General features: G+C 43.5%; 1 protein-coding gene across 1 annotated transcript in view; it reads right to left on the reverse strand.

Annotated features, from left to right (window-relative positions):
- Positions 1 to 26,047, reverse strand: part of LOC122930263 (putative helicase MOV-10) — a 214,711-nt gene that overhangs the window by 127,978 nt on the left and 60,686 nt on the right. The window contains exon 3 of the mRNA XM_044283498.1: positions 7,990 to 8,083. Coding sequence (XP_044139433.1) covers positions 7,990 to 8,083 — 94 coding nt within the window. The remainder of the gene's footprint in view (positions 1 to 7,989; positions 8,084 to 26,047) is intronic.

A 26,047-nucleotide genomic window follows, 5' to 3' on the forward strand; every position in this document is an offset into this window, starting at 1 on the left:
CCATAACAGCTTTCACACTGGCGATGTCCATATCTGAGGGCAGCTATTATAAGAATTAAGACTCTACTAGTGTCTTTGGTTAGTCAGGCATTACATTGCCACCACCAGTAGCGTGTTGGTCTGTAAATACCCTATCAATTTATAACAAACCTGTAAACTGTTCAACAGAAGAAAGGGTTTGATATTACCTGCTATAATGTCTCTCGGCTTCTTGCTCCGATTATCAAGTGGAGCATCTATGTAGCCCGTCAGATCCCAGGACCATGGCACATGTTCTGGTGTCAGTAGTAGTCCCCACTATTTGTTGCAGAAACTGTCTTGTTCATCTTCATGAAGCCAAATTCTTAGTATGTCTGTGCTGTTCCTTTAGTTGAGGAAACAGGTCCCCTGTTGCCACTGGCAGCAGATTGTGCTACCCACGTGTCCGCTGAGAGAGTGGTGAGGATTTGGCGCCCTTTTCCTCCTTGTCTGCATCCAACATGGTGGCTGCTTTTCTTGGGAGTATGAAAAGCAGTGGTGGAGCTATCCTAATGGAATATTCTAAGGAGGGAAGGATACAAAGCAAGCCGCCTACTCGTATTGTATAGCTCTAAGCACACTGTAGAGAAGGCCCTTCTGCGTTTTAACACCTCCACCGAGAAATTAAAGATCAGTATCTTGTGACTTCTGACCATGATGTCTGTTTTTGCCTTCTTTTAAGATCTCAAGATGTCTGCATAGTTAAGATATTTCACCATCACTTGCCTGGGCCTCTGACTTTGCCAGCAGAAGGAGAACTAAAAGTGCACGCTCTCTTGGTGATCTGAGATCAGGCCCCACTGGGTGTGTCCTTTCCACCGTGCATATCTTTTGCAAGCCCAGTGTTTTAGGGATCTCCTTTTCTCAAGGTAAAGTGAGCTCATGGAGTGGTATAGATTCTGGAAGACCTACTATTCTTAGATTATTTCTCTGATCTGTTTTCAAGGCAGTCAATTTTTTCCCGTAGTCGTTTGAATTCTCGCTCAGAAGTTGTCAGCGCCGGTCGAGACAATTCCAGCTCCCGGGCCATTGCATCACATTGTGCCTCAGATGTTGCGAGTTTTGAGTTACCTTGGCCTGTAGTTTTTGGAAGGACTGAGTCACTGTGGTGGATAGAGACTCTTGTAGATCAGGCAAGATCCTTGTCGCCACTTCAAGCGCCAGTCGGCAATAATTAATCTGGGGCCAATCTTTGTAGTCACCTTCTGGCATGTGTTGTATGTTGCTCTAGCCCAAGTCAGTGGAATCCTCGTGTTCCGCCATTATTAGCGTCTCATCCGACAACATGACTGCTTTGGGAGGGCCTTTCTGCTCATCATATTGATTAAAAAGCGGTCCATAAACTGAAGGATCCGCTCCTCTCATTCTGAATAACGTCAAGGGGTTTTATCCCGATATGTGGGGGAGCAGAGAGGTTTTCTGGCGGGTGGTTGCGGAGCGCTCACCTCCTACAGCCTTCCATGATGGCGTCGGAACCAGAAGTCTATTTTTTTTGTGTGTTCCTTAATAGAAGATATTTTTCAATAGTTTGTACTTTTGGGACGTAGCGATAAGGCTACTTTCACACTTGCGTTCAGAGCGGATCCATCTGAGACGGATCCGATCATATAATGCAGACGGTGGTTCCGTTTAGAACGGATCCATCTGCATTATATTGTTAAAAAATTTCTAAGTGTCAAAGTAGCCTCAGACGGATCCGTCCAGACTTTACATTGAAAGTCAATGGGGGACGGATCAGTTTGAAAATTGAGCCATAGGGCGTCATATTCAAACGAATCCGTCCCTATTGACTTACATTGCAAGTCTGGACGGATCCGCTTGCCTCCGCACGGCCAGGCGGACACCCGAACGCTGCAAGCGGCGTAAGCAATATGTTTTTTTTTTATTGTTTATATATGTGTAAAGTTGGGTAAGGAGAAGATCTACAATTTATGTTTATTTTTTTAAACTCTTTATTTACCATTAGCCCCCTTCTAAGACCATAGAACACTCTCTCTGCTGCCCCGAGCTTTGTGCACAGCAGCAAGGAGCTTACCATGGCAGCCAAGGGTTCGGGAGAGTCCTTGTTGCCATGGTAACCGATCGGAGCCTCCCCCCCTGCTGGGGCTCTGATCAGAAACTGTTACTCCACCACCAATGAAGGGGGGCGGGGGGGGGGGGCGCGAGTCTGGCAACTGCACTACCAATGATTCTAATACTGGGGGGTGCTCCACCAATGATTATAATATTGAGGGGGGGGGGTGGGGGGCCCGCACTGTGCCACCAATGAATTTAATTAACCCCTTGATATAAATATTAGACTGCGGGTGCCGGCCGTATACCCAGCACCTGGTCTCAATGACAGGAAGCGGTGATCCCGTTCAGGTGCCATGGGGTTTCTGTCCGTGCCTCCGCACAGCAAAAAAATTAATAGAACATTCTATTTTTTTGGGGGTGCGGACGGATCACGGACCCAGTCAAGTTGAATGGGTCTGGATCAGTCTGCATGGATGTTGCCCGTGATTGGGGACCACAATGCACAGAACAGCCGACCAACGGCCATACATGAGCCCTTCAAGGTATGTTGCTTGGCAGATAACATTGTATGAGATCAGATAGTTGATTTCCCCGTTTCCAACTGTGTTAAAGTCTCTATGGAGTTAGACAAAGAAGCCAGGTATTTCTAAGTGGCTGTGGCCAGTTCGCAGTGTTCGCCGAACACATGCGATCTGCCATCTTTATTCCCAAGTCCGGCGATGCAGAAGCAAGTCCTTACTTGTGCCTGCGCCACTCTGAAACGCATGCGGTCACCGGGAGCAGGCTGTTCCCGGAACTCTGCATCGCCAGACTTGGGAATAAAGATGGCAGATCGCATGTGTTCGTCGGCGAACACTGCAAACTGTCCATCACTGGCTGTGGTTTATGGTGACTGTGTGGCAACTTCCAAAAGAGTGCTTCTGCTGTGGCATGTGATGGGTATAGCCTCGTGATTTTCCTCAAAAATACGTAGCCTTTGTCACTCGTTCCGGGGACAGGGCATACTGGAATTGCTGTGTGATTATTTCCGAAAGTGAGCATCTGTGTGACCTGTCTTGTCTGGAAAGGTTGCACAGGAGACATCGCTTGAACTAAGGGCTCATTCACACGAACATGTGCTGCCGGTTGCCATATTGCAGACCGCGTTTGTGGATCTGCAATACACGGGCACCATTCTGTGTGCATTCCGCATCACGGATGCGGACCCATTCACTTCAATGGGTCCGCAAATCAAGAGATGCGGAACGGAACGCAGTGCTTTCTGGGGTTCCGTTCCGTGCTTCCGCACCACAAAAAGATAGAACTTGCTCTATCTTTTTGCGTAATGGAGGGATCGCGGACCCATTCAAGTTAATGGATCCGTGATACCCATACAGCTGGGCCACGGTTCGTGCCCAAGCATTGCGGACCGCAATTTACGGTCCACAGCACAGGCTTCACACGATCGTGTGAACAAGCCCTAAAACTTAGACCATGGATATGCTTGGATCCAAAAAAAATAAAATAATAATAGTCTGTGTGGACGATCCCATGTAAGCTTAGTGAACTGTGTGATGTAGGATTGGGTGTGACCGCAGCAAGAGATAGTGAGGGAAAGGAAAAAAGCTGGGAAAATCTTGAAGACGAAGGGAAAAAAAAAAAAAATGCCTAAAGAAATGTTGAGGCGTGGATATGTGGTACTGGTTGTAGAATTAACACATGTATGCATGTATGTTAAATGTATGTTGGGACATCTGGTGACGACTAGCAAATTGTTTAACAGCAAAGCAGAACTGACTTAAACCCGGGCTACATTTCACCAGACCCTAGGGGGCGTCGATAATAATGTAAAGAGGAGGAGAAAAATGTGAGATATTGTAAGGAGTGGACTTCCAATACCTGCTCTCTACTTATATATGATCCTATAGACAGGCAGACTTATTAACTCCTGAGGAATAAGATGTTCAAACAACCTATTGTATCTAAACCAAATCCTGAGAGTTATCCAGAGTAGTAAAAGTCTCTTTAACCCCTTCCCAACACACTATTACGTCATGGAAGCCACTGCGTTCGCACAATTAGACGTAATAGTATGTCATTGTGATCGGGCGGACACCGGAGCGGTGCGTGCGCAATCACTGCAGGGGCCAGGCAGTCCCTGGTAGCCGGGCCCCTGCTGTATCCGCTGGCATCGCTGTAAAAGCCGATGACAGCGTATTAACCCCTTCTGTGCCACGGTCTGCGCTGACAGTGACATAGAAGGGGTTTGTGTCGGGTGAGGGAGCGCATAGAGTCCCTGCGCTGCTGTGGCGGAGACTCAATGTGTCAGAAGGCAGACCGATGCTGTGCAGAGGCTGCCCAATCTCCTAGGCAACCTGTACTCCCTGTAGTACACGAACAGGCAATGCATTACAATACAGATGTATTGTAATGCATTGCAGAGGGGATCAGACCCCCAAAAGTGATCAGAAGAAAGAAAACACACATATTAGGTATCGCCGCGTCCGTAATGACCGGCTCTGTAAATATATCACATGATCCACCCTGTCCGATAAACACCATAAAAATAGACGGTGTAAAATAAAAAGCCATTTTTGTCACCTTACATCACAAAGAGTGAAACACCAAGCGATCAAAAAGGCGTATGTCCCACAAAATGGTATCAAAAAAATAAAATAAAATTTAGCCCTACCTCAATGGAGACACATGATTTTTTGCTTCAAAACTGCTATGTGCTAAAGTGAAATAAATAAAAAAAAAAGCATACATATTAGGTATTGCCACGTCCGTAACGATCTGCTCTATAAAAATAAAAAATAAAGTTACATGACCTAATTCCTCGAGTAAACGCTGTAAAAATTAATACTGCGCCAAAACCACCAATTTTTTGGTCACCTTGCCCTATAAAGTGTAATAAATAAATAAAAATCATATGTACCCCAAAATTGTACCAATAAAATAAGTCAACTCCTCCTGCAAAAAACGAGCCCCTGCACAACACGATCGGCAGAAAAAAATAAATAAAAATGTGTTCAGAAAATTAAGTCTATTATAGCTACTGAGTTATTCAATAAAAATGCATCTGCATAGCTCCACCAACTCTTGATTTTTTCTTAATTCTTTGTCCTGCTCACAGAGAAGGCCGCACATGCTTCATTTAATCCTTCAACTGCCTCCTGAGCTGTGATAGGGGGCGTGAACACGCCCCCTTAGTTAAAACAGAAAAGAAACTGATCAGTTGGGCCTGCACAAACAGGATCACCCAATGAACCAGTGTTTTGCTCATTCATAGGGTGAACGGCACATTTAGACGGGAAGATTATTGGGAACGAGTATTCGCAGGATCCACCTTAAGCTGTTACCTAGAGCCTAATGTGGAGGTCTAAATGATAAGGGCTAGTAGACCGCTAAAGAGCTGTAATGAGTGAGAATGGACTTGAGGGTTGTAAGAAAATCTGCATTCAAAAGGGCACTCTACCCAAAGGGCTCATGCACATGAATGTGTGCCGGCTGTTCCATCCATTGGGGAACCGCAATTTGCGGTCCCCAATGTATGGGCATCATCTGTGCGGTTGCTGTAGACAGATCCAGTAGTTCGTCCGCACCATAAAAAAAAGTCAATGTTTTTGCAGTGTAGAGACACAGAAACCCAAGGCATTCCGTAGTGCATCCGTGCCTCCGTTACGCACCGCTCCTTCTGGATTGTGGACTCATTCAAGTGGGTCGTATGGACAAATCAAAAGAGAACGCATGATTTGGTTCAGTGGTGGATGGCTCCTCGGTTCAACAATACTGCCACCAGGTTAGGCCAAGGTTGAACGATGTGTGCCTGTAATAATGATGGGAGTACTATAGAATTTCCAGGAAGGCATATGCCCAAGTTTCACTTTCAGAGACTGGATTGACTACATTCAGTTACTAAGGTGGAACAGTCTTAATATGTCCTAGTCTGTGTTGATCACTTTTCAGGATATTTAGAGACCTGGCCTGTACTGAGAGCAACAGCTACAGAAGATATGTAGCTAGAGTTGCAGAGGTTGAGCAATAGAGGGAATTCATTTCACTGAAGTAATGAAAGAAATTATATAAACATTGGGTATAGTGGAAAGATAGAACAATGAATGGTATAAAAGAAGAAGATCAAAGGCAGAGGGGGAAAAGGCCTTGGACAGAAGTTTAGTTTTGTAAGCATTAAGGACCATTCCTCAGAAGCAAGTCTCTAGGACAGGGCTATATTCACTCCATCAAACCTATTGTTATGGTCTGTGGCTTCTGACCCATGAGGATCAGACACTAAAGTGAGGTACAGGGAAGCAGGCCATACTTTGTACAGAAAACAGGCTGTGGTCTTAGGCAGAGTTTGTGCAGATCTGTAATGCAGTCCAGACATTAGTATACAGCAGAATGATAGCTCTTTTAGAGAGGAGCAGTGAAGACAGGCCACCAGTGTGACACCTTTATAGAAGTCCTACAAAACCCAACTAATTGCTATACATAACCAACAAAAAACAAACAAAACACACTGATTCAGTGCCCATTGACTTACAGGTACAATGTTTTTCAGACTGAATCCAGTTTGTTCACTTCAGTTTTGTCCGGATCCTCTTGTATAAATCTGATGCATTAAATGGCATGGATCCGTTTAATTCCCAGATTGAGATCCTCTGCCAGATCTCAGAACCTGAAAGCCACAACACAAGCGTAAAACAGTCCTTCGCCAATTGGTTCAAGGGTGTTGATAGTTTGGGATCTTGCACTGTGCATTTTATGTGATGTTAATGGGATTAAATACTTGTTGTATGCGTGTATCCGTTTTATGGTTGTATACAAGAAATGTAGTCACAAGTCTGCTGCCTCTACCAATATATCAACCACATACTGTATCAGGGAAGCTCAGATAAGAATCTTTTTAGCAAACACCAATGGGGTGTGTAGACTGTAGAGGGTTAACTTCTGGTGATGTTTTATAGATGGGAACCTCTTCATAAATTAGATGCCAGGAAGCGATTATAACTAGTGAATGGTTCTTCCCTGCTCTTCAGAAGGGTAAATTTAGCTGGGACAGGTGAACCATAGGATCCAATATTTGGAATTATGTTTAGGGGAGGAAAATGATACAGTAGGATTATTTTAAACACAATTAAGTCTTGCATATACCTGGGTCTCAACATTTGGTAAAAAGCGAGATGTCTACAGAGAAGATTCCGACAAGATGGGGGGGGGGGGGGGGGGAGAATAACTCTCCTTAGGGAGAGCGCACCTTAATGTGCGGAGACTTATAGGCCATACATGCTCCTCTGGAATTCTGGGAGGGAAGAAACGCAAATGAGCTCTTAACAAGCTTTGCCTCTAATGACACCAGATGTAAGGCAGCTATCCTATAAGTCAATATTCAGCTCAGATGTCAGATCTAGACAAGGAATTCCTTTGCTGATTTTCCTGCCTGGAGTATCCCATTTGCATCCAGATATATACTATGAGGATCTAAACATCACTCTTTGCCAAAACACATGTCACATTCCTATTGGCTCATTTGAATTTTTAGGTTGTACGGGCGACACCCAGGGCTTTGCTAATAAAGAAAGGGTCTTCTGCCCTTTGCAGTTGAAGCGGTAGAGGAAGACTCAAATACCACCATGAGTCATGTCCTCTCATTCTTTTACTGCCCCCCCCCCCCTCCCCCGACTAATTTTTAAGATCCGGAGCGTTGCAGACAACATGGTTAGAGCCCTTGTTTAGGGATCATGAAGGAAAAAAAAAACAAAAAAAAAAAAAAAAAACACCACGACAGTACCAGGGCAAAAACAGCATTATGGTCTTTCACAAGAGGCTGAAAATACAGCAGAAAATAAAAAAAAATATTCAAAAAATTAGCTGCGGAAAAGCCAGATTTCACCCTCTCCATTGCAAAGGGCGAAATCCGCTGTATAAAGCGACATCAGCTGCAGATTGAAAATCTGGTGGGACAAAACATACCTGTGTCAGATGAATAGAGTCTCCACTTACGAAAGCTTTTCCTGCCCCTTTAAGGCAATAGATAACAGAAGAAAAATTCGGTAGACGGCCATGTCTAAAAAAAAAAAAAAAAAAAAAAAAAAAAAAAACACATGTAATTAGTTACTACTGTAAATTATTAATTACAAAAGCTATTCTATTTTAATTTACTTTCTTCCTCCTCTTAAAGGAAAACCCATGGGAAAAGATTGAGATTTTACAGTTGTTGCAGTATTCGTAATAATGGCAAAAATTGCAGCAAGTCTCAATGTCAGTCATCTGTCTCATCTCAATATACTCAGTTAGGGCTCATGCACACGAATGTATTGTCTTTCCGTGTCTGGTTCCGCAAAAAACACAGAACACTTTTTTTGCAGACCCATTGAAAGGAACATGTTCTATTATTATTGTCCGCATTACTATTTTTTTGCGGACCACAAAATACATACGGTCATGTGCATGAGACCTTATGCAAAGAAAGAATACCAGAGGACCCGCTACCATGAACAGTAGGTGAAGGGAAAAAAAAAAAAAAAAACTGGTAATCGATACAGAATTCATTTCTTTGGGTTTATTCTCAAAACATTGTGGTCAGATGGTGTTTTTTTCCACAAAGGTTTAGTCATTTTGTAGGCTTGACTATTAGACCTCATTTTTAATCGTAGGACCACAAGTCGCATAAACGCCTCTAATTTTTACAGTGGAACTGTGTGTGGAAGATACATAGCTTTTACAGCAGCAAAGTGGATGAGATTCACAAATTACATCCACATGCTGCAGAAAGTGCTCACATCTACATCTGAATATGCACATAACGTGAGGATTTTAAATCCACGGCATGTCAGTTTATCTTGTGGAAGTCTGCTGTGCATTTCACCTTATGAAATGCAGAGGGTGCAATCCGCAGAAAATATGCAGCATTTACACAATGAAAGCTGAAGCAAAATCTGCGCAATTTGGTGTGGATTTTCTCCACTGCAGATTTCAGTAAGATATGCCTGGCATATTGCACAAACATGGTGTGACAAGAGATCTCTCCACAGCAGGGGTACACAACCTTAGGGCTTGTTCACATGGTCGTTGTGCGGCTGTTCTGTGCATTGGGGACTGCAATTTGCGGTCCCCAATGCACGGGCAACATCTGTCAGACGGCCGGTACAGATCCAGAGCTATTCAACTTGAATAGGTCCGTGTTCCATCTGTACAGGTCCTTCTCAAAAAATTAGCATATTGTGATAAAGTTCATTATTTTCTGTAATGTACTGATAAACATTAGACTTTCATATATTTTAGATTCATTACACACCAACTGAAGTAGTTCAAGCCTTTTATTGTTTTAATATTGATGATTTTGGCATACAGCTCATGAAAACCCTAAATTCCTATCTCAAAAAATTAGCATATCACGAAAAGGTTCTCTAAACGAGCTATTAACCTAATCATTTGAATCAACTAATAAACTCTAAACACCTGCAAAATATTCCTGAGGCTTTTAAAAACTCCCAGCCTGGTTCATTACACAAAACCACAATCATGGGTAAGACTGCCGACCTGACTGCTGTCCAGAAGGCCATCATTGACACCCTCAAGCAAGAGGGTAAGACACAGAAAGAAATTTCTGAACGAATAGGCTGTTCCCAGAGTGCTGTATCAAGGCACCTCAGTGGGAAGTCTGTGGGAAGGAAAAAGGTGTGGCAGAAAACGCTGCACAACGAGAAGAGGTGACCGGACCCTGAGGAAGATTGTGGAGAAGGACCGATTCCAGACCTTGGGGGACCTGCGGAAGCAGTGGACTGAGTCTGGAGTAGAAACATCCAGAGCCACCGTGTACAGGCGTGTGCAGGAAATGGGCTACAGGTGCCGCATTCCCCAGGTCAAGACACTTTTGAACCAGAAACAGCGGCAGAAGCGCCTGACCTGGGCTACAGAGAAGCAGCACTGGACTGTTGCATGTCATTCGGAAATCAAGGTGCCAGAGTCTGGAGGAAGACTGGGGAGAGGGAAATGCCAAAATGCCTGAAGTCCAGTGTCAAGTACCCACAGTCAGTGATGGTCTGGGGTGCCATGTCAGCTGCTGGTGTTGGTCCACTGTGTTTTATCAAGGGCAGGGGCAATGCAGCTAGCTATCAGGAGATTTTGGAGCACTTCATGCTTCCATCTGCTGAAAAGCTTTATGGAGATGAAGATTTCATTTTTCAGCACGACCTGGCACCTGCTCACAGTGCCAAAACCACTGGTAAATGGTTTACTGACCATGGTATTACTGTGCTCAATTGGCCTGCCAACTCTCCTGACCTGAACCCCATAGAGAATCTGTGGGATATTGGGAAGAGAAAGTTGAGAGACGCAAGACCCAACACTCTGGATGAGCTTAAGGCCGCTATTGAAGCATCCTGGGCCTCCATAACACCTCAGCAGTGCCACAGGCCGATTGCCTCCATGCCACGCCGCATTGAAGCAGTCATTTCTGCAAAAGGATTCCCGACCAAGTATTGAGTGCATAACTGAACATAATTATTTGAAGGTTGACTTTTTTTGTATTAAAAACACTTTTATTTTATTGGTCGAATGAAATATGCTAATTTTTTGAGATAGGAAATTTGGGTTTTCATGAGCTGTATGCCAAAATCATCAATATTAAAACAATAAAAGGCTTGAACTACTTCAGTTGGTGTGTAATGAATCTAAAATATATGAAAGTCTAATGTTTATCAGTACATTACAGAAAATAATGAACTTTATCACAATATGCTAATTTTTTGAGAAGGACCTGTATGTTCTATTCTTTTTTGCGGTGCAGAGGCACGGCCAGAAACACCATGGAAGCACTCCGTAGGGCTTCTGTGGGGGTCCGATCCATGCTTCCATTCTGCATCTCCGTGATTGCAGACCCATTCAAGCCCTTAGTTTGAGGGCCGCATTGTCAAATTGCTCTATATTAAGGGGCCAAAATAAAAAGCCATTGATGCTCGTTTGCATTGGCCCATTACACAGGCTGATACAAAGTGAATAATGCTCCCTCATTTAGTTATATTGATAAATCAGCAGCACTGATTACACAGAGAGATATGCTGATGATCACCTCACAGCTTTCCTGCTAAAATATGCTAATTAGTCAAACAAGTGATCAGCGGCACAGTTATACAGGCAGTTATTAGGAATGAGTGTTCCTATGAACATTTGTTCCCAGTGATTAGCCAAGTATCGTGCAGCGTAATAGGGACTTAAAGGATTTCCCAGTAAAAATGATTTTATGCAGCATGGCCCCTGAAACAGAAGATTTATACTTGACTGCACCCTGCCACTCTGGTCCTCTGTGCTGCCCCCCATCTTCCAGCCCCCCTGCTGTTTACAGCTGCCTGGCTGAGGGCAGTCACAAAGCACCAGCCAATTACTGGATCCACCGGTGATGTGGCCACAAACAGCATTTCACTGCTGAAGCCAGTCATTGGCTGGATCAGTGTATGAGACTATGCCCATAGCCAGCTAGATGTAAACAGCATGGGGCAGTGTGGAGCAGGCAAGTATGAATCTTCTGTTTCAGGGGTATAATAGTGTTGGGCGATTTACCAGTATATACAGTGGTAAAAAGAAATGGCAATATCACCATTTCCTAATTACTTTTGTGACATCATGCCCACTTCTGCTATGAGGCAGCAATTTTCCGTGGGGCATGGGAGCTTCAGTCCAACCTCATAGGCGTTAGGCCGCCAGGCCTGAAGTCTGAGGCAGATATCATGCTGCCACTCTTATCCAATATATCCCAGAACTGTAAGGGTTACATAGCATAATAAACCAATATAATGCTATGTGACCCGGTTAGTGCTGGGAGGTCAGGCCGGGAGCTGCGCTGCGGACTCGCAGAGTGATAAACTATCGTCTGCAAGGGACCCAAGCCTGATATACAGTAGATCTCATTACTGACAGCTCTCACTACATGCGCCCTCTTCCGAATGTAGTGTAGTGGGGGGGGTTTATCAAAACTAGTGCAAAGGAACACTGGTTTAGTAACCCATAGCAACCAGATTTCCCCCTTTCATTTTCCAAAGAAGCTGTGAAAAATTTGCTAGGGACAACCAAGCCAGTTCTACTTTACACCAATTTGAAAAAAAAAATAATAATTATAAAAGAGTTCAGCGTTTTATTCACACAAGGAAAAAAAAAAAAAAAAAAAAAAAAAAAAAAAAAAAAAAAAAGATCCAGCCTGGAGCATGGGGAGCAACCACCCACCCAGCACTTTGGCTACTTTCAGTAAGAGCCAGCCCGGATCAGCTTACAGCCATACTAAAATAGCCATGTGTCAACCAGCACTAGCTGCCGCCGACACTTGAAAATACCAGCTCTTACTTCACCGAGGCCAGGAACCTCGGTGACACATACCTTCCATCAACGACGGACCCTTGCGCCTTTCTACAAATATAGTATATATTAGAAAGAAAATGTCCGCACTCTCAAACACTTTATTCACTCCTGTGGTCAATAATTTTCAGCTCATTCAGAGCCTTTTTTTAAGCCATGAGCTGAAACATTGCAACTAGTGTTTCAAGTTCGGCATACAAGGTTCAGGTTATCTAAGAATTCCATTATGGATTCCGCTACCACCGACCATGGTCCATGGTAGCAGAATCCATAATAGAATTCTTAAATAACCTGAACCTCGCTCATCCTTATTTATGACCACAGGGCTGAATAAAGTGTTTTTTACTCAATTTTGTGAGAGTGCGGTCTTTATTAATTTTTTATATTGTCCTGGATTGTTGCCAGATCCATTGGTCTGTACCGCCACATTTATATTTGGCCTGATGTGCTGCCTGTGCGTGTGTTTTTTTTTAACCCCCCAAAAAATGGCTGTTCTGGCAGTTTTTATTTTTTGTCTTTTACAATGTTCACCTGACAGGGTAGATCAGGGTGATATTTTTATAGAGCAAGTTGAAACAACGCGGCATCAATTTTTTTTACATTTATTTTGGTTTTACAGAACAAAAAGGGGAAAATTTTTTTTTAAAAATTGTGGCTCGATTTTCTAAAAGCCATTTTGTGGACGACTGTCTTAGGAAGGATCTCATTTTTTGTGGGATGAGGTTTGATTAGTACCATTTTGGGGCACATATGACTGATTGCTTGGTATTACACTTTCAATTTTTTTTTTTACGGCATTCACCAGACTGGTTGGATCACATGATATTTTTATGGAGCAGGTCATTACGGACATGGCGATACCGACAGTCAGGTCCATAAATATTGGGAGAGAGAATTCTAACATTTTTGGCTCTATACATCACCACAATGGATTTGAAAAGAAACTAACAAGATGTGCTTTAACTGCAGACTGTCGGCTTTAATTTGAGGGCATTTAGATCCAAATCAGGTGAACAGTGTAGGAATTACAACAGTTTGCATATGTGCCTCCCACTTGTTAAGGAACCAAAAGTAATGGGACAGAATAATAATCATAAGTCAAACTCACTTTTTAATACTTGGTTGCAAATCCTTTGCCGTCAATTACAGCCTGAAGTCTGGAACGCATAGACATCACCAGATGCTGGGTTTTATCCCTGGTGATGCTCTGCCAGGCCTCTACTGCAACTGTCTTCAGTTCCTGCTTGTTCTTGGGGCATTTTCCCTTCAGTTTTGTCTTCAGCAAGTGAAATGCATGCTCAATCGGATTCAGGTCCGGCCATTGCATAACTTTCCACTTCTTTCCCTTAAAAAAAAACTCTGGTTGCTTTTGCAGTATGCTTTGGGTCATTGTCCATCTGCACTGTGAAGCGCCGTCTAATGAGCTCTGAAGCATTTGGCTGAATATGAGCCGATAATATTGCCCGAAACACTTCAGAATTCATCCTGCTGCTTTTGTCATCAGTCACATCATCAAAAAATACAAGAGAACCAGTTCCATTGGCAGCCATACATGCCCACGCCATAACACTACCACCACCATGCTTCACTGATGAGGTGGTATGCTTAGGGTCATGTTCCTTTTCTTCTCCATACTCTGATCATCACTCTGGTACAAGTTGATCTTGGTCTCATCTGTCCATAGGATGTGGTTCCAGAACTGTGAAGGCTTTTTTTAGATGTCATTTTGAAAATTCTAATCTGGCCTTCCTGTTTGAGGCTCACCAATGATTTTACATCTTATGGTGAGCCCTCTGTATTCACTCTGGTGAAGTCTTCTCTTGATTGTTGACTTTGACACACATACACCTACCTCCTGAAGAGTGTTCTTGATCTGGCCAACTGTTGTGAAGGGTGTTTTCTTCACCAGGGAAAGAATTATTCGGTCATCCACCACAGTTGTTTTCCGTGGTCTTCCGGTGTTGCTGAGCTCACCGGTGCGTTCCTTCCTTTTAAGGATGTTCCAAACAATTGTTTTGGCCAAGCCTAATGTTTTTGCCATCTCTCTGATGGGTATGCTTTGTTTTTTCAGCCACACGATTGCTTGCTTCACTGATAGTGACAGCTCTTTGGATCTCATCTTGAGAGTTGGCAGCAACTGATTACAAATGCAAATAGCACACTTGAAATGAACTCAGGACCTTTTACCTGCTCATTGTAGGGGCTCATGCACACAACAGTATTTTGCGTTCAGTATACTGGCTGTTTTTTTAGTTCAGTATGCGGTACTGAAGTATCTCCGTGTGCATGCTGTTTCAGTATCTCCGTACCGTGAAAAGATGTCCTATTCTTGTCCGTAAATCACAGTGCTTGGCTCCATTCAAGTCAATGGGCCCGCAAAACAAAAACAAACGAACACATACGTAAATGCATCCGTTCCGTTTTTGCTGAACCATCTATTGAAAAAGTTATGCCCAGCCCAATTTTTTCTATGCAATTACTGTATAAGGCATACGGAAAGGAAACACAACAGAAACAAAAAACGGAATGGAGCCGTAAAAAAAAAAAAAAAAAAAAAAAAAAAACACAAAATGCTGAAAAGGCCATACTGTCGTGTGCATGAGCCCTAATAGGGATAATGAGGGAATAATCACTATGAATGGGCCCTGATAAAGACCCTTTGGGATATATACCAAAAAGAACTGTGCCGGTCTGTGGCCGAAAAATTCCTGTAGGCGTCCTACCTCAAATTTTTTAAAACAATAACTATTAATGCCATTAAAAGACCAAACCTATACTAATTTAAATTTTAAAACCATCAGGCCATTACGGGGAAATTGGCAATGCACTTAACGGAGCCTTGCATCGGTTGGCAATAGTACTATACGGCAGCCACCCCCCGCCGTACACGTGACCTCAATATGCCTACCAGTTTTTCTGATGCCCATGTATTGAGCCATTACTGCATTGCTGGAAGTCCATGGAAGTGTTCAATAGAGAGGAGCGTCCGCTTCCTGCTGCTGCTGCTGATATTCCTGACCTACGGCAGCGGAGAGGTGGAGCACGCATGCATGATGCTTCGCTAATGTCAGGAGCACAGTGCAGCTTGCAAAGAAGATGGATGAGCTGTACAGGAGAGGCAAGTATTGCATTTTATTTTACTGGCGCTGGGGACTTATGGCTAGGAGTGGGAGATTGTGGCACCGGGGGGGTTACGTGGGAGTAATTGGGGGAACGCTGATGCACTGGGGGGGGGGGTGTCTGATGAGTTTTTATAAAGGAAAACGCTCTTTTAATTAGTTTCTTATTAGAGTATTCGAAAGAAGAATTGATAGCTGCATCCCTAATCGTTATTGTAATAAAGGTCTTATTTTTGTTACTGCCCAACCCTAGCTTATGCTGCAGGAACTTGTTTAAAAATAATTTTTCACAGAAAACCCCATTTGCTTCCATCCTGCCTTCTCCTCCACTGCAGAGGACGCCCCTCACTGGTTATTACTGTCTCCTGCCCCCCAGTTATAGGTGTCCTGTAATAACCACATTCCTTTACTAGTGGGGAAAACACTTGATTAACCCGTTAGTGACCAGACACTTTCGCGCACATGGCAATTCAAATGGTTGTAACTTTCGTTAGACTACCAAAATGATTTCTGCAACATTCTTTTATGTGACACATAGGGCTTTTTAATACTTTTAACTTCTTTTCTCTTTTTTTTTTTAATTTGGGGGAACTGACATAGAAAAATGTGCAAAACATTTTAATTGTAAACTATAGCTCCTCAAACTGATTCCAAAATAAGTTATTAAAATGGAGGTCCTTATTTTGTGTCAGTAATTTTTTTTAAATATAAAATACCTATAGTTTCATTGTGGCAGTTTTGGTTGGTGTGGGTGTTTTTTTGTGAATGCTATGCACCTTTTTTTTGCGTTTTGCTAGTGTTTTCTTCATGGCATTTTCCCTTGTGTGAAAATGCTCAAAAAAAACCAAAAAAAAAAACCAAGCGTAAACATATCTATATCCTCTGGATAGCTCATCAGTGTCAGATTTTGTGGATGTCCAACATGTGACAACCCAGCTGCCAAAACAGCTTAGCAGTAGAAGACCTGTCCATTGTGTAATGGCTGTGTTGGCGTACTGCAGCCTCATCTGAATGGAGCAGTGGTCACAAGTGTGTGTGCCGTCAGCTCAGTTCAACAGATACTCGACTATTGGAAATAGCAAAGTGCTTGTACTCTGCCATTACCAGCATTCCTAGAGAGTTGGGGCTTATGCACACGGCCGTTACCCAGGCCATGCCAGTTTTGCAGCCCACAAACAGCAGGTCTGCAATATGCGGGCACCAGCCATGTGCACCCCGCATCACAGATGTAGACCAATTCACTTCCGTGGGATTTCTCTTCGTGCCGCAAAAAAATTAGAACATTTAATTTTTTGGGCGGTGCGGACGGATCACGGACCCATTCAAATTTAATGGGTCTGGATCCATCTGCGGAATCCACACGGCTGTTGCCCGTGCACAGGGGGACCACAAATTGCTGTCACCAATGCACAGCCATGTGCATGAGGCCTTATACAGAGAGCAGCAGGGCACATGCATGACCGCTGTACAATTCAAATGGCTGGGGCTTGCAAAAAGGCTTGTGGTTCCCGACAACACAACCCCATTCAGATAAATTGAACAGATTTTCTACAACAAAATCTGCCACGTCTGAAGGCACCCTTCAGACTTGTTCAAATTTTCCACTGTCAGCACATGTACCCATTGATTTAGACACGCATAACTTTAGTCCGTGATGCAGCCAAACACACCCATTGTAGTCTATGGGGAAAAAGGATCCTTCATGGAAGAAACAGTTATTTTCTTTTTTGACGGACACCAAACTATGAACAAGGCCTTGGAAAATACCATTGCTTACATATTTTGTGTCACTACATGCCAAGAGCCATAACTTTTTACTGTTCAGTCCACAGACCTGTGTTAGAGCTCGCTTGTTGCAGGACTAGCTGTAGTTTTCTTTTGCACCATACTGGGATACATACTTTTAGAACACCTTTTACTCAGTTTTTTGTTAGGCAGGAGTAACAAAACCAGTAATTCTGGAATTTTTTCTGACAGTTCAGTATGTGAATTAATTTACCACTGCAACTTTTTGAAAAAAGGTTACAAAAAGTATTAGGGCTCTTTCACACGAGCAGATCCCGTGCGTGTTCCGGACAGCAGAGACACGGCACATTAACATGATTGATAATGACCTTTTTAATACAAAACCATAGTGACAGCTTTATCTCTCTGATTTTGTAGGAAAAACCATCAGAGAGGCACGGAGCATTATTAATCATGTTAATGCTCCCTGTCTCTGCTGTCTAGAACAGGGCTTGGCTCTCTTTCACACAGCAGATTACCCGCACGGGATCTGCTCGTGTGAAAGAGCCTTTACTCAGTTTAAGGATACACCAAATTTAACAAAAACCATGTGACATTTGATAAATTTGGTGCAAAATACACCCGGCAGAGACGCAAGCATTAGTGGAGCACATTTACCAAGACTGGCTTTTTACAGTGGTCTTAATTTTCCCCCTGCGCAGCTGTTAAATTCATCCAATTTATGACTAGGCCTACACCTCATCTTCAATTAGGTGCATCTGCGGCAGTCCTTATGCCTAGCGTAAAAACTACACCAGCCTCAGGCTGGCGCAGTTTGATAACAATTACACCCGATTTCCAGGTGTAAATTTGTTGGGGCTGGAGTCCCAGCCACTGCACAGCCCTGACACATCCCCACCCACTCAGTTTTTGCTCCTATTTTTGGGTGTATTTTATGGATTTTGGGCTTAATTTCCTTTCCAAGTGTATTTATTGTTGCTTTTGCGCCTTGTATAAGATGTTGAATAGTATCTGCATTTGCCTTAGTTTCCCCATCTGTTTCAGGACTAGACAGGACAGTTTTGTTACAGGAGTAGTCAGATTTATAAATGGGCAACTTTTTATAGTATAAATGTGATCTGTTTTTATTTGCAAAACCCTGCCAGTTTCTTGCTGGCATATGCAGTCGTGATTAGTCCTTTGTTTGCTACTCTTGTTGAAGTAGAAAAAAATAGCAGAAGCACCTTTCTTTTAGAATGTACCAATGCAACTGATGGACTTCATTCCGGTTCAGTGACCAGCGCTGTTAGTGGGCTCTTTCTCTGTACTTCAGCTGCGCCAAGTAATAAACCAGGGGCCAGGAGCAATGCCTATGTGAGCGGTAAGCACTCACTATAGGCTAGTGATGAGCAAAGCACGCTTCGGATCCTAGATCGCTCAAAACTTCGGATTAATGCTGTACTGAGATCCATCTCCATACTCTGATGAGCCGAAGTAAGTTATTTGCGAAGTCAAGATTATTATTATTAATAATAATCCAAAGTTATTCAACGAAGTCCCGCATGATTTCCCAAATAACTTACTACGGATAAATCATCTGAAGTTCGCTTCGCTCAACACCCTACTGTCCCTATGTAAAGTAGAAGAGCTTCCCCCCGCCTCCCTCTAAGGGTACTTTCACACTAGCATTTTTGTTTTCCAGTATTGAGTTCCATCACAGGAGCTCAATACCGGGGGGAAAAAAAAAAAAAACCTTATCAGTTTTATCCTAATGCATTCTGAATTGAGAGCAATCCGTTCAGGATGCATTAGTTCAGTCCCTCTTACATTTTTTGGACTGAGAAAATACCGCAGCATTCTGCAGTTTTATCTCTGGCCAAAAACACTGATCACTTGCCGGAATGCCAGATTCGGCATTAATTTACATTGAAGTGTATTAGTGCCGGATACGACATTAAGTGTTCCGGCAAAACACATCTGGCTTTCCTGTTTGCACATGTACAACCTTTAAAAATGAAAATTAATACAGGTTCCGTTTTTTCCGGATGACACTTGAGACACGGATCCAGTATTTTAATGTATTTGTCAGACGGATCCACATCCGGATCAGTCTGACAAATGCCATCAGCTTGTGTCCGTATTGCCGGATCCAGCAGGCAGTTCCGTTGAAGGAACTGCCTGCCAGAATCCTCTGCCGCAAGTGTGAAAGTACCCTAATGCAGGGCTTCTCAACTCCGGTCCTTGGGACCAATCCATCAGTCATGTTTTCAGGAGTTCCTTAGTATTGAGCAGGGGATATAGTGTCTATTCATCAGGACTTACCACAGGTATTCATTCTGTGGGATATTCTCAAATCCTGACCGATTGGTGGGTCCCGAGGACCGGAGTTGAAAAACCCTGCTCTAATGCCTGTAGTGAGCACTTACCGCTCACACAGGCATTGCTCTCAGCGGCTAGTTCATTACTCAACGCATCAGGAGTACAGTGCTAGTCAGTGAGCAGGAGGAAAGTAAAGATATTTACTATTACTGGGGGGGGAGAAAGAAGGAAAAAAAAAAAAAAAAAAAAAAAAAAAAAAAAAACCCACACCCACTTGCTACCAAACCAGGAGTTCCGTATCAAGGTTTTTTCACAGTAATACAAAGTAGTAACTTGGCTCAGAGCCAATACATTAATACCGTACGGAGCTCCTGCTCCATACAGTATTACAACAAAGTTTTATGCAAATTAGATTCAAATAAAGCATTCGAAGTAGATTCACTCATCCCTAGTTTTCTGTACATAAATACAGTATGTTTGAAACATGTTCCCTTTGCTTGTCTCTAACCATTTTGAAAGGTTATACAAAATAAAAAAATTACATGTACCAGCAATGTCTGCTACTTTGTTAGTTTATTATGAGACTTTTGGATGACATATTTGCAGCTTTTTTAAGAAATCAGATCAGGGACTTTCAAAAGCCACAGGCATATATAAGGACCAAGAAAATAATCACAAAACAATGGCAACTGATTTTTTAGCACAAATAAAAACACATGATAAATAGGAAAAACAGATACTTTAAAAGTAAACATGGTGCAAAAAAATAAAAAATAAAAGTGTGAAATTGTACCCACATGATAAACGTGCCCCCATCTGTCCTTTTGCCGACTATTTATCAGAAGTCTCATATCACTTCATAAATGAGACTAGGTGTATTGTCATTAGGGCTCATGCACACAGCCGTTATTTTTTTCTTCATCTTTTGACGATTGGATGAGGACCCATTCACTCCAACAGGGCCGCAAAAAATGTGGACAGCACATAGTGTTACAGACAAGGATAGGACAGTAATATAGAGGGTAGGATGTTCCGTTCTGCAAAACATGGAACACACAAGGCCAGCCATCTGATCTGTGGACTGCAAAAATGGCAATGGCCGTGTGGATGAGTCCTTACTCTGACCTCTAGTGGCTCATAAAAAAAAAAAAAAAAATACTGCTCTAATTAACATGTGCATGAAAATGTGGCACCAAGTGAGCTAAAAACAGAGGCAGAAATGTACACCGGCCCTGGACTGGAGCAGAGTAGAAATTAGACTGTTTGAGACCAAATCAGGTGCAAAATAAGGCACACCTACATAAATAGGGCTGAAAGAGTTAGAAGACTTCTGAATTAGTCAAAAGTCCAAATAGGCAAACAAAAAGGCACATTTTCACTAGTAAACGTGGTTAAAAAAAAAACATGACGCCTAAAAACAAGCGCAGACACTATAGTAAATGTGCCCCAATGTAGCCGGTCATGAACTGGTTAATATGGTTTTTATGATTTACTATACAGCAAATTCTCACAATCACCTACCCTTTTCTGTCTGACAAGCAGTGCCCCTGTCTCTGTGAGCCCGCCGAGCAATACATCATTTGTCCTCACAACCAGGCCAAATAACTGCACATGGACTGGAGTTGTCTTGCAGCTATTTATCTATTAAACTGACTCCCAGAATGCACCTGGATGTGAATGCTATCACCAATAATGCTAGCATAGCAATGCCCAAAGCCTCGCTGTTCTGGCCCGCAGAGCTCAATACATCTACCCGGCTTATTGACAAACATCAGATTCTAATTCTGTAGTTTCACAATCAGTTGTTATTTCCACAGCAAGGTACTGCCCGCAATCAGGTTTCCGTTTAACCCCTTAAGGCCCCTTTCACATGAACAATACAGATTGTGTCCGGATCTGTTCAGGAAAAAACTGACACACTGCACCCGTACGGAAAACTTGCTCATGTAAATGGGGCCTAAGGCCTCTTTCACACGAGCGTGACGGATTAGGTCCGGATGCGTTCAGGGTGCGTTCAGTGAAACTCGCACTATTTTGCAAGCAAGTTTAGTCAGTTTTGTCTGCGATTGCGTTCGGTTGTTCAGCTTTTTCCGTGCGGGTACAATGCGTTTTGATGCGTTTTTCACGCGCGTGACAAAAAACTGAAGGTTTACAAACAACATCTCTTAGCAACCATCAGTGAAAAACGCATCGCACCTGCACTTGCTTGCGGATGCAGTGCGTTTTTTACACAGCCCCATTCACTTCTATGGGGCTAAGACTGAGTGAAAAACGCAGAATATAGAACATGCTGCGATTCTCACGCAACGCAGAACTGATGCGTGAAAAACAACGCTCATGTACACAGACCCATTGAAATAAATGGGTCAGGATTCAGTGCGGGTGCTATGCGTTCATGTCACGCATTGCTCCCGCGCGGAAAACTCGCTTGTGTGAAAGGGGCCTAAGTCATCAGCAAAACATGGTTTAGGCCTCTTTCACACAAGTTTTCCATACGGGTGCGATGCGTAATTTGAACACATTGTACGTGCACTGAATCCTGACCCATTCATTTCTATGGGTCTGTGTATATGGGCGTTGTTTTTCATGCATCATGTCTACGTTACATGAAAATCGCAGGATGTTCTATATTCTACATTTTTTTACATAGCCCTGGTCCCATAGATGTAAAAAGGGGCTTTCATTAAAAAAACGCATTGCATCCAGATACAGTGTTTTTCACTGATGGCTGCTAGGAAGGATGTAGTTTCTAAGGCCTCATGCACACGGCCACTGCATGGACGTGGCCGTATTGCGGCCCGCAAACAGTGGGTCTGCAATATGTGGGCACCGGCCATGTGCTCCCCACATCACAGATGCAGACCCATTCACTTGAGTGGGTCCGCAATCCGGAGCTGCACTGCGAAATGGAGGCATGGAAACTGATTGCACCTGCGTGTAAAAAACTGAACACAATCACAGACAAAACTGAGTGCACTTGCATGTAAAACCTTCAGTTATTTCCTGAACAGATCCGGACCTCTTTCACACAAGTGTTACAGATTGGCTCAGGATGCGTTCAGGGTGCGTTCAATGAAACTCAAACCATTTTGCAAGCAAGTTCAGTCAGTTTTGTCTGCGATTGCGTTCAGTTTTTTCCGTGTGGGTGCAATGCGTTTTGATTCGTTTTTTACGCGCATGAAAAAAAAAAACTGAAGGTTTACAAACAACATCTCCTAGCAACCATCATTGAAAAACACATTGCATCTGGACCGCATTCAGATTACATCCACATGCAATGCATTTTTCACTGAAGCCCCATTCACTTCTATGGGACCAGGGCTGTGTGAAAAACGCAGAATATAGAACATGCTGCTCACGCAACGCAGAAATGATGCGTGAAAAACAACGCTCATGTACACAGACCCATTAAAATGATCTTATTACATAGATGAAGCATGGAGATCTCTTTCACACGAGCAAGTTTTCAGTGAAGTGAATGCATAATTCACTTCACGGAAAACTCGCTCGTGTGAAAGAGATCTCCATGCTTCATCTAATATCTATGTAACAAGATTAGAGGATTAGGAACTACCGTATTTTTCGCCCCATAAGACGCATTTTTCCCCTGCGTCTTATGTAAGCGTTCATTAATACCGGAGGACCAGGAAGCGGTGAAGGCTCTGTACTCACTGCTTCCTGGTCCTCAGCTGTGAAGGCTGCACACAGGGCGCCCTCACGCTGTGCCCATCAGATCACAGCACAGCCGACAGCAGGAGGAAGAGGATTGTGATGTAGGTGAGGAGTGGCGGCGTCTAGGAGCAGGAGAGGTAAGTGTTTTTTTATTTTATAAAACATGAGGCTGCTGGGGGCATAATGGCTGATGAGAGGCATAATGGCTGATCATGGGGGCTGAGAGGCATAATGGTGATAAGAGGCATAATGGCTGATCATGGGGGCTGAGAGGCATAATGGTGATGAGAGGCATAAGGGCTGATATGGAGGCTGATGAGAGGCATGGGGGCTGATATGGGGGTGATGGGACTGTCAGCTGAGGTCTGATAACATTGGCGGTCTGACTTCAGGTGTAATGAAAAATATTTTTTTTCTTATTGTCCTCCTCTAAAACCATCTTATGGGGCGAAAAATACGTATATAGAAGCCTATATTATGCCTATGTAATTGCAGCCTGTGTTCACACCCAGGGCTGCCAACCTAATTTTTTCTTTAAGGCTGTGTTCACATATGCTCTTTGAACTCCAGCAGTCTGCTCTGTCGGAGGAACAAACTGCTGGAGATCTCTGTGTACCTGTAATGGGATCCAGCCACTTTCTGGCAAATATGGCGGCTGGACCAAAAATGCTGTGTATAGTATTTTTTGTCCACCTGAAAGCCGGCATGTGCGCTGGATACAGTGAATTCTGGCAGTCTGTTTGGGCAGATGTTTAAACTGTACATGTGAACCCAGCCTTAGGCCACCAGCCCACACTGCAGAATACATGCGTTTTTTCCCCGCATGGATTCCCGCAGCATATTACAGTACCTGAAAACGTGTATGAGATTACACTAATAGTATGCACGCTTGCTGCATGGATTTCCAAATAAATAGCAAGCCAATTATGTTTGTGGTTTTACCTGCCGATTTTACCATTTTCAATTTGAGACCTCATGCACACGAACATTTTTTTTTTTTTCCATTTATGTTCTGTTTTTTGCGTTCCGTATACGGTCCGGATAGTACTGTTCTATTAGGGGCCAGATGTTCCTTTCCGCAAAAAAATGGAATGCACACGGATGTCATCCATATTTTTTGCAGATCCGTTTTTTGCAGACCGCAAAACACTGAAAAAGCTATATGGTCGTGTGCAATAGGCATAAGGGTGAGATCTGCGGCAAAACCGCATCAAATCTGCAAAAGACGCAATTAGACATTGCAGATTTTAGTGCGGATATGCTGCAGAAATGCACATAAATCAGCATGGAAATTTGGATCTTATGTGCGTTCACACGCACCCTTGTGCAGGTGGCATTAGTGCTTTTTCAGACGAGTGTGTCCTGTGCAGGAATCACGTTCCATGTGTGAGAGTGATTCCCCATTATGGAACTGCCCATTTCCCAGGAGTGTACAGCCATAGCCGCTTTGTGGTCTGCAAATTGCGGATCCGCAAAACACAGATACCGATCGTGTGCGTTCTCCATTTTGCGGAATAGGGTGTCCGTAATACGGAAAGGATAGGACATGTTCTATTTTTTGCTGTAGAACGGACATACAGATGCAGACAGCAAACGGTGTGCTGTCTAGGGATCGACCGATATAGATTTTTTAGGTCCAATACCGATAATTTGTGAACTTTTAGGCCGATAGCCGATAATTTATACCGATATTATGTGAATTTTTATTTAAAAAAAAAAAAAAAAAAAATTCCTGCTGAAAATGAATGTTTATTGTTAATGTGTATTTTTTTTTTTTTTTGTAAATCTTTCTTTTTCATTAAGGCCTCATGCACACGACCGTTGTGTGCATCCGTGGCCGTTGTGCCGTTTTCCGTTTTTTTTTGCGGACCCATTGACTTTCAATGGGTCCGTTGAAAAATCGGAAACTGCACCGTTTGGCAGCCGCATCCGTGATCCGTTTTTCCTGGCCGTGAAAAAAATATGACCTGTCCTATTTTTTTCACGGCCAACGGTTCACGGACCCATTCAAGTCAATGGGTCCGTGAAAATCACGGATGCACACAAGATTGTCATCCGTGTCCGTGATCCGTGTCCGTGATCCGTGTCCGTTTTTTCCTATCATTTCAATGGCAAACTTGACTTCGATTTTTTTTTTTCATTTTTCATGTCCGTGGATCGGACAAGGAAGACCCACGGACGAAAAAACGGTCACGGATCACGGACCAACGGAACCCCGTTTTGCGGACAGTGAAAAAATACTGTTGTGTGCATGAGGCCTTATACTTAATATTTTGGTGTGTTTTTTTTGTTTTGTTTTTTTACTAACTTTTAGCCCCCTTAGGGACTAGAACCCTTGTCCTATTCACCCTGATAGAGATCTATCAGGGTGAATAGGAGCTCACACTGTCCCTGCTGTTCTGTGCTTTGTGCACACAGCAGCATGGAGCTTACTATGGCAGCCAGGGCTTCAGTAGCGCCCTGGCTGCCATGGTAACCGATCGGAGCCCCAGCATTACACTGCTGGGACTCCGATCGGAGGAGGAGGGGATCCTGTGGCCACTGCCACCAACGATCAATAGGGGGGGGGGGCGCACTGCGCCACCAATGTGGTTAATACTGGGGTGGGGGTGGGGGCCGCGGGCGCACTGCACCACCAATGTTAGTTAATACTGGGGTGGAGGGGCCGCGGGCGCACTGCGCCACCAATGAAAATAAATCTCATTCATTCATATACAAGAGGCGGGAGCTGGCTGCAGAATCACATAGCCGGCTCCCGACCTCTATGAGCTGTAGCTGCGATCCGCGGCACCTGAGGGGTTAACTACCGTAGATCGCAGCTACAGCTCAGAGGTTGGGAGCCGGCT

This window comes from Bufo gargarizans, chromosome 3, assembly GCF_014858855.1.
Source record: "Bufo gargarizans isolate SCDJY-AF-19 chromosome 3, ASM1485885v1, whole genome shotgun sequence".
NCBI lineage: Eukaryota > Metazoa > Chordata > Amphibia > Anura > Bufonidae > Bufo > Bufo gargarizans.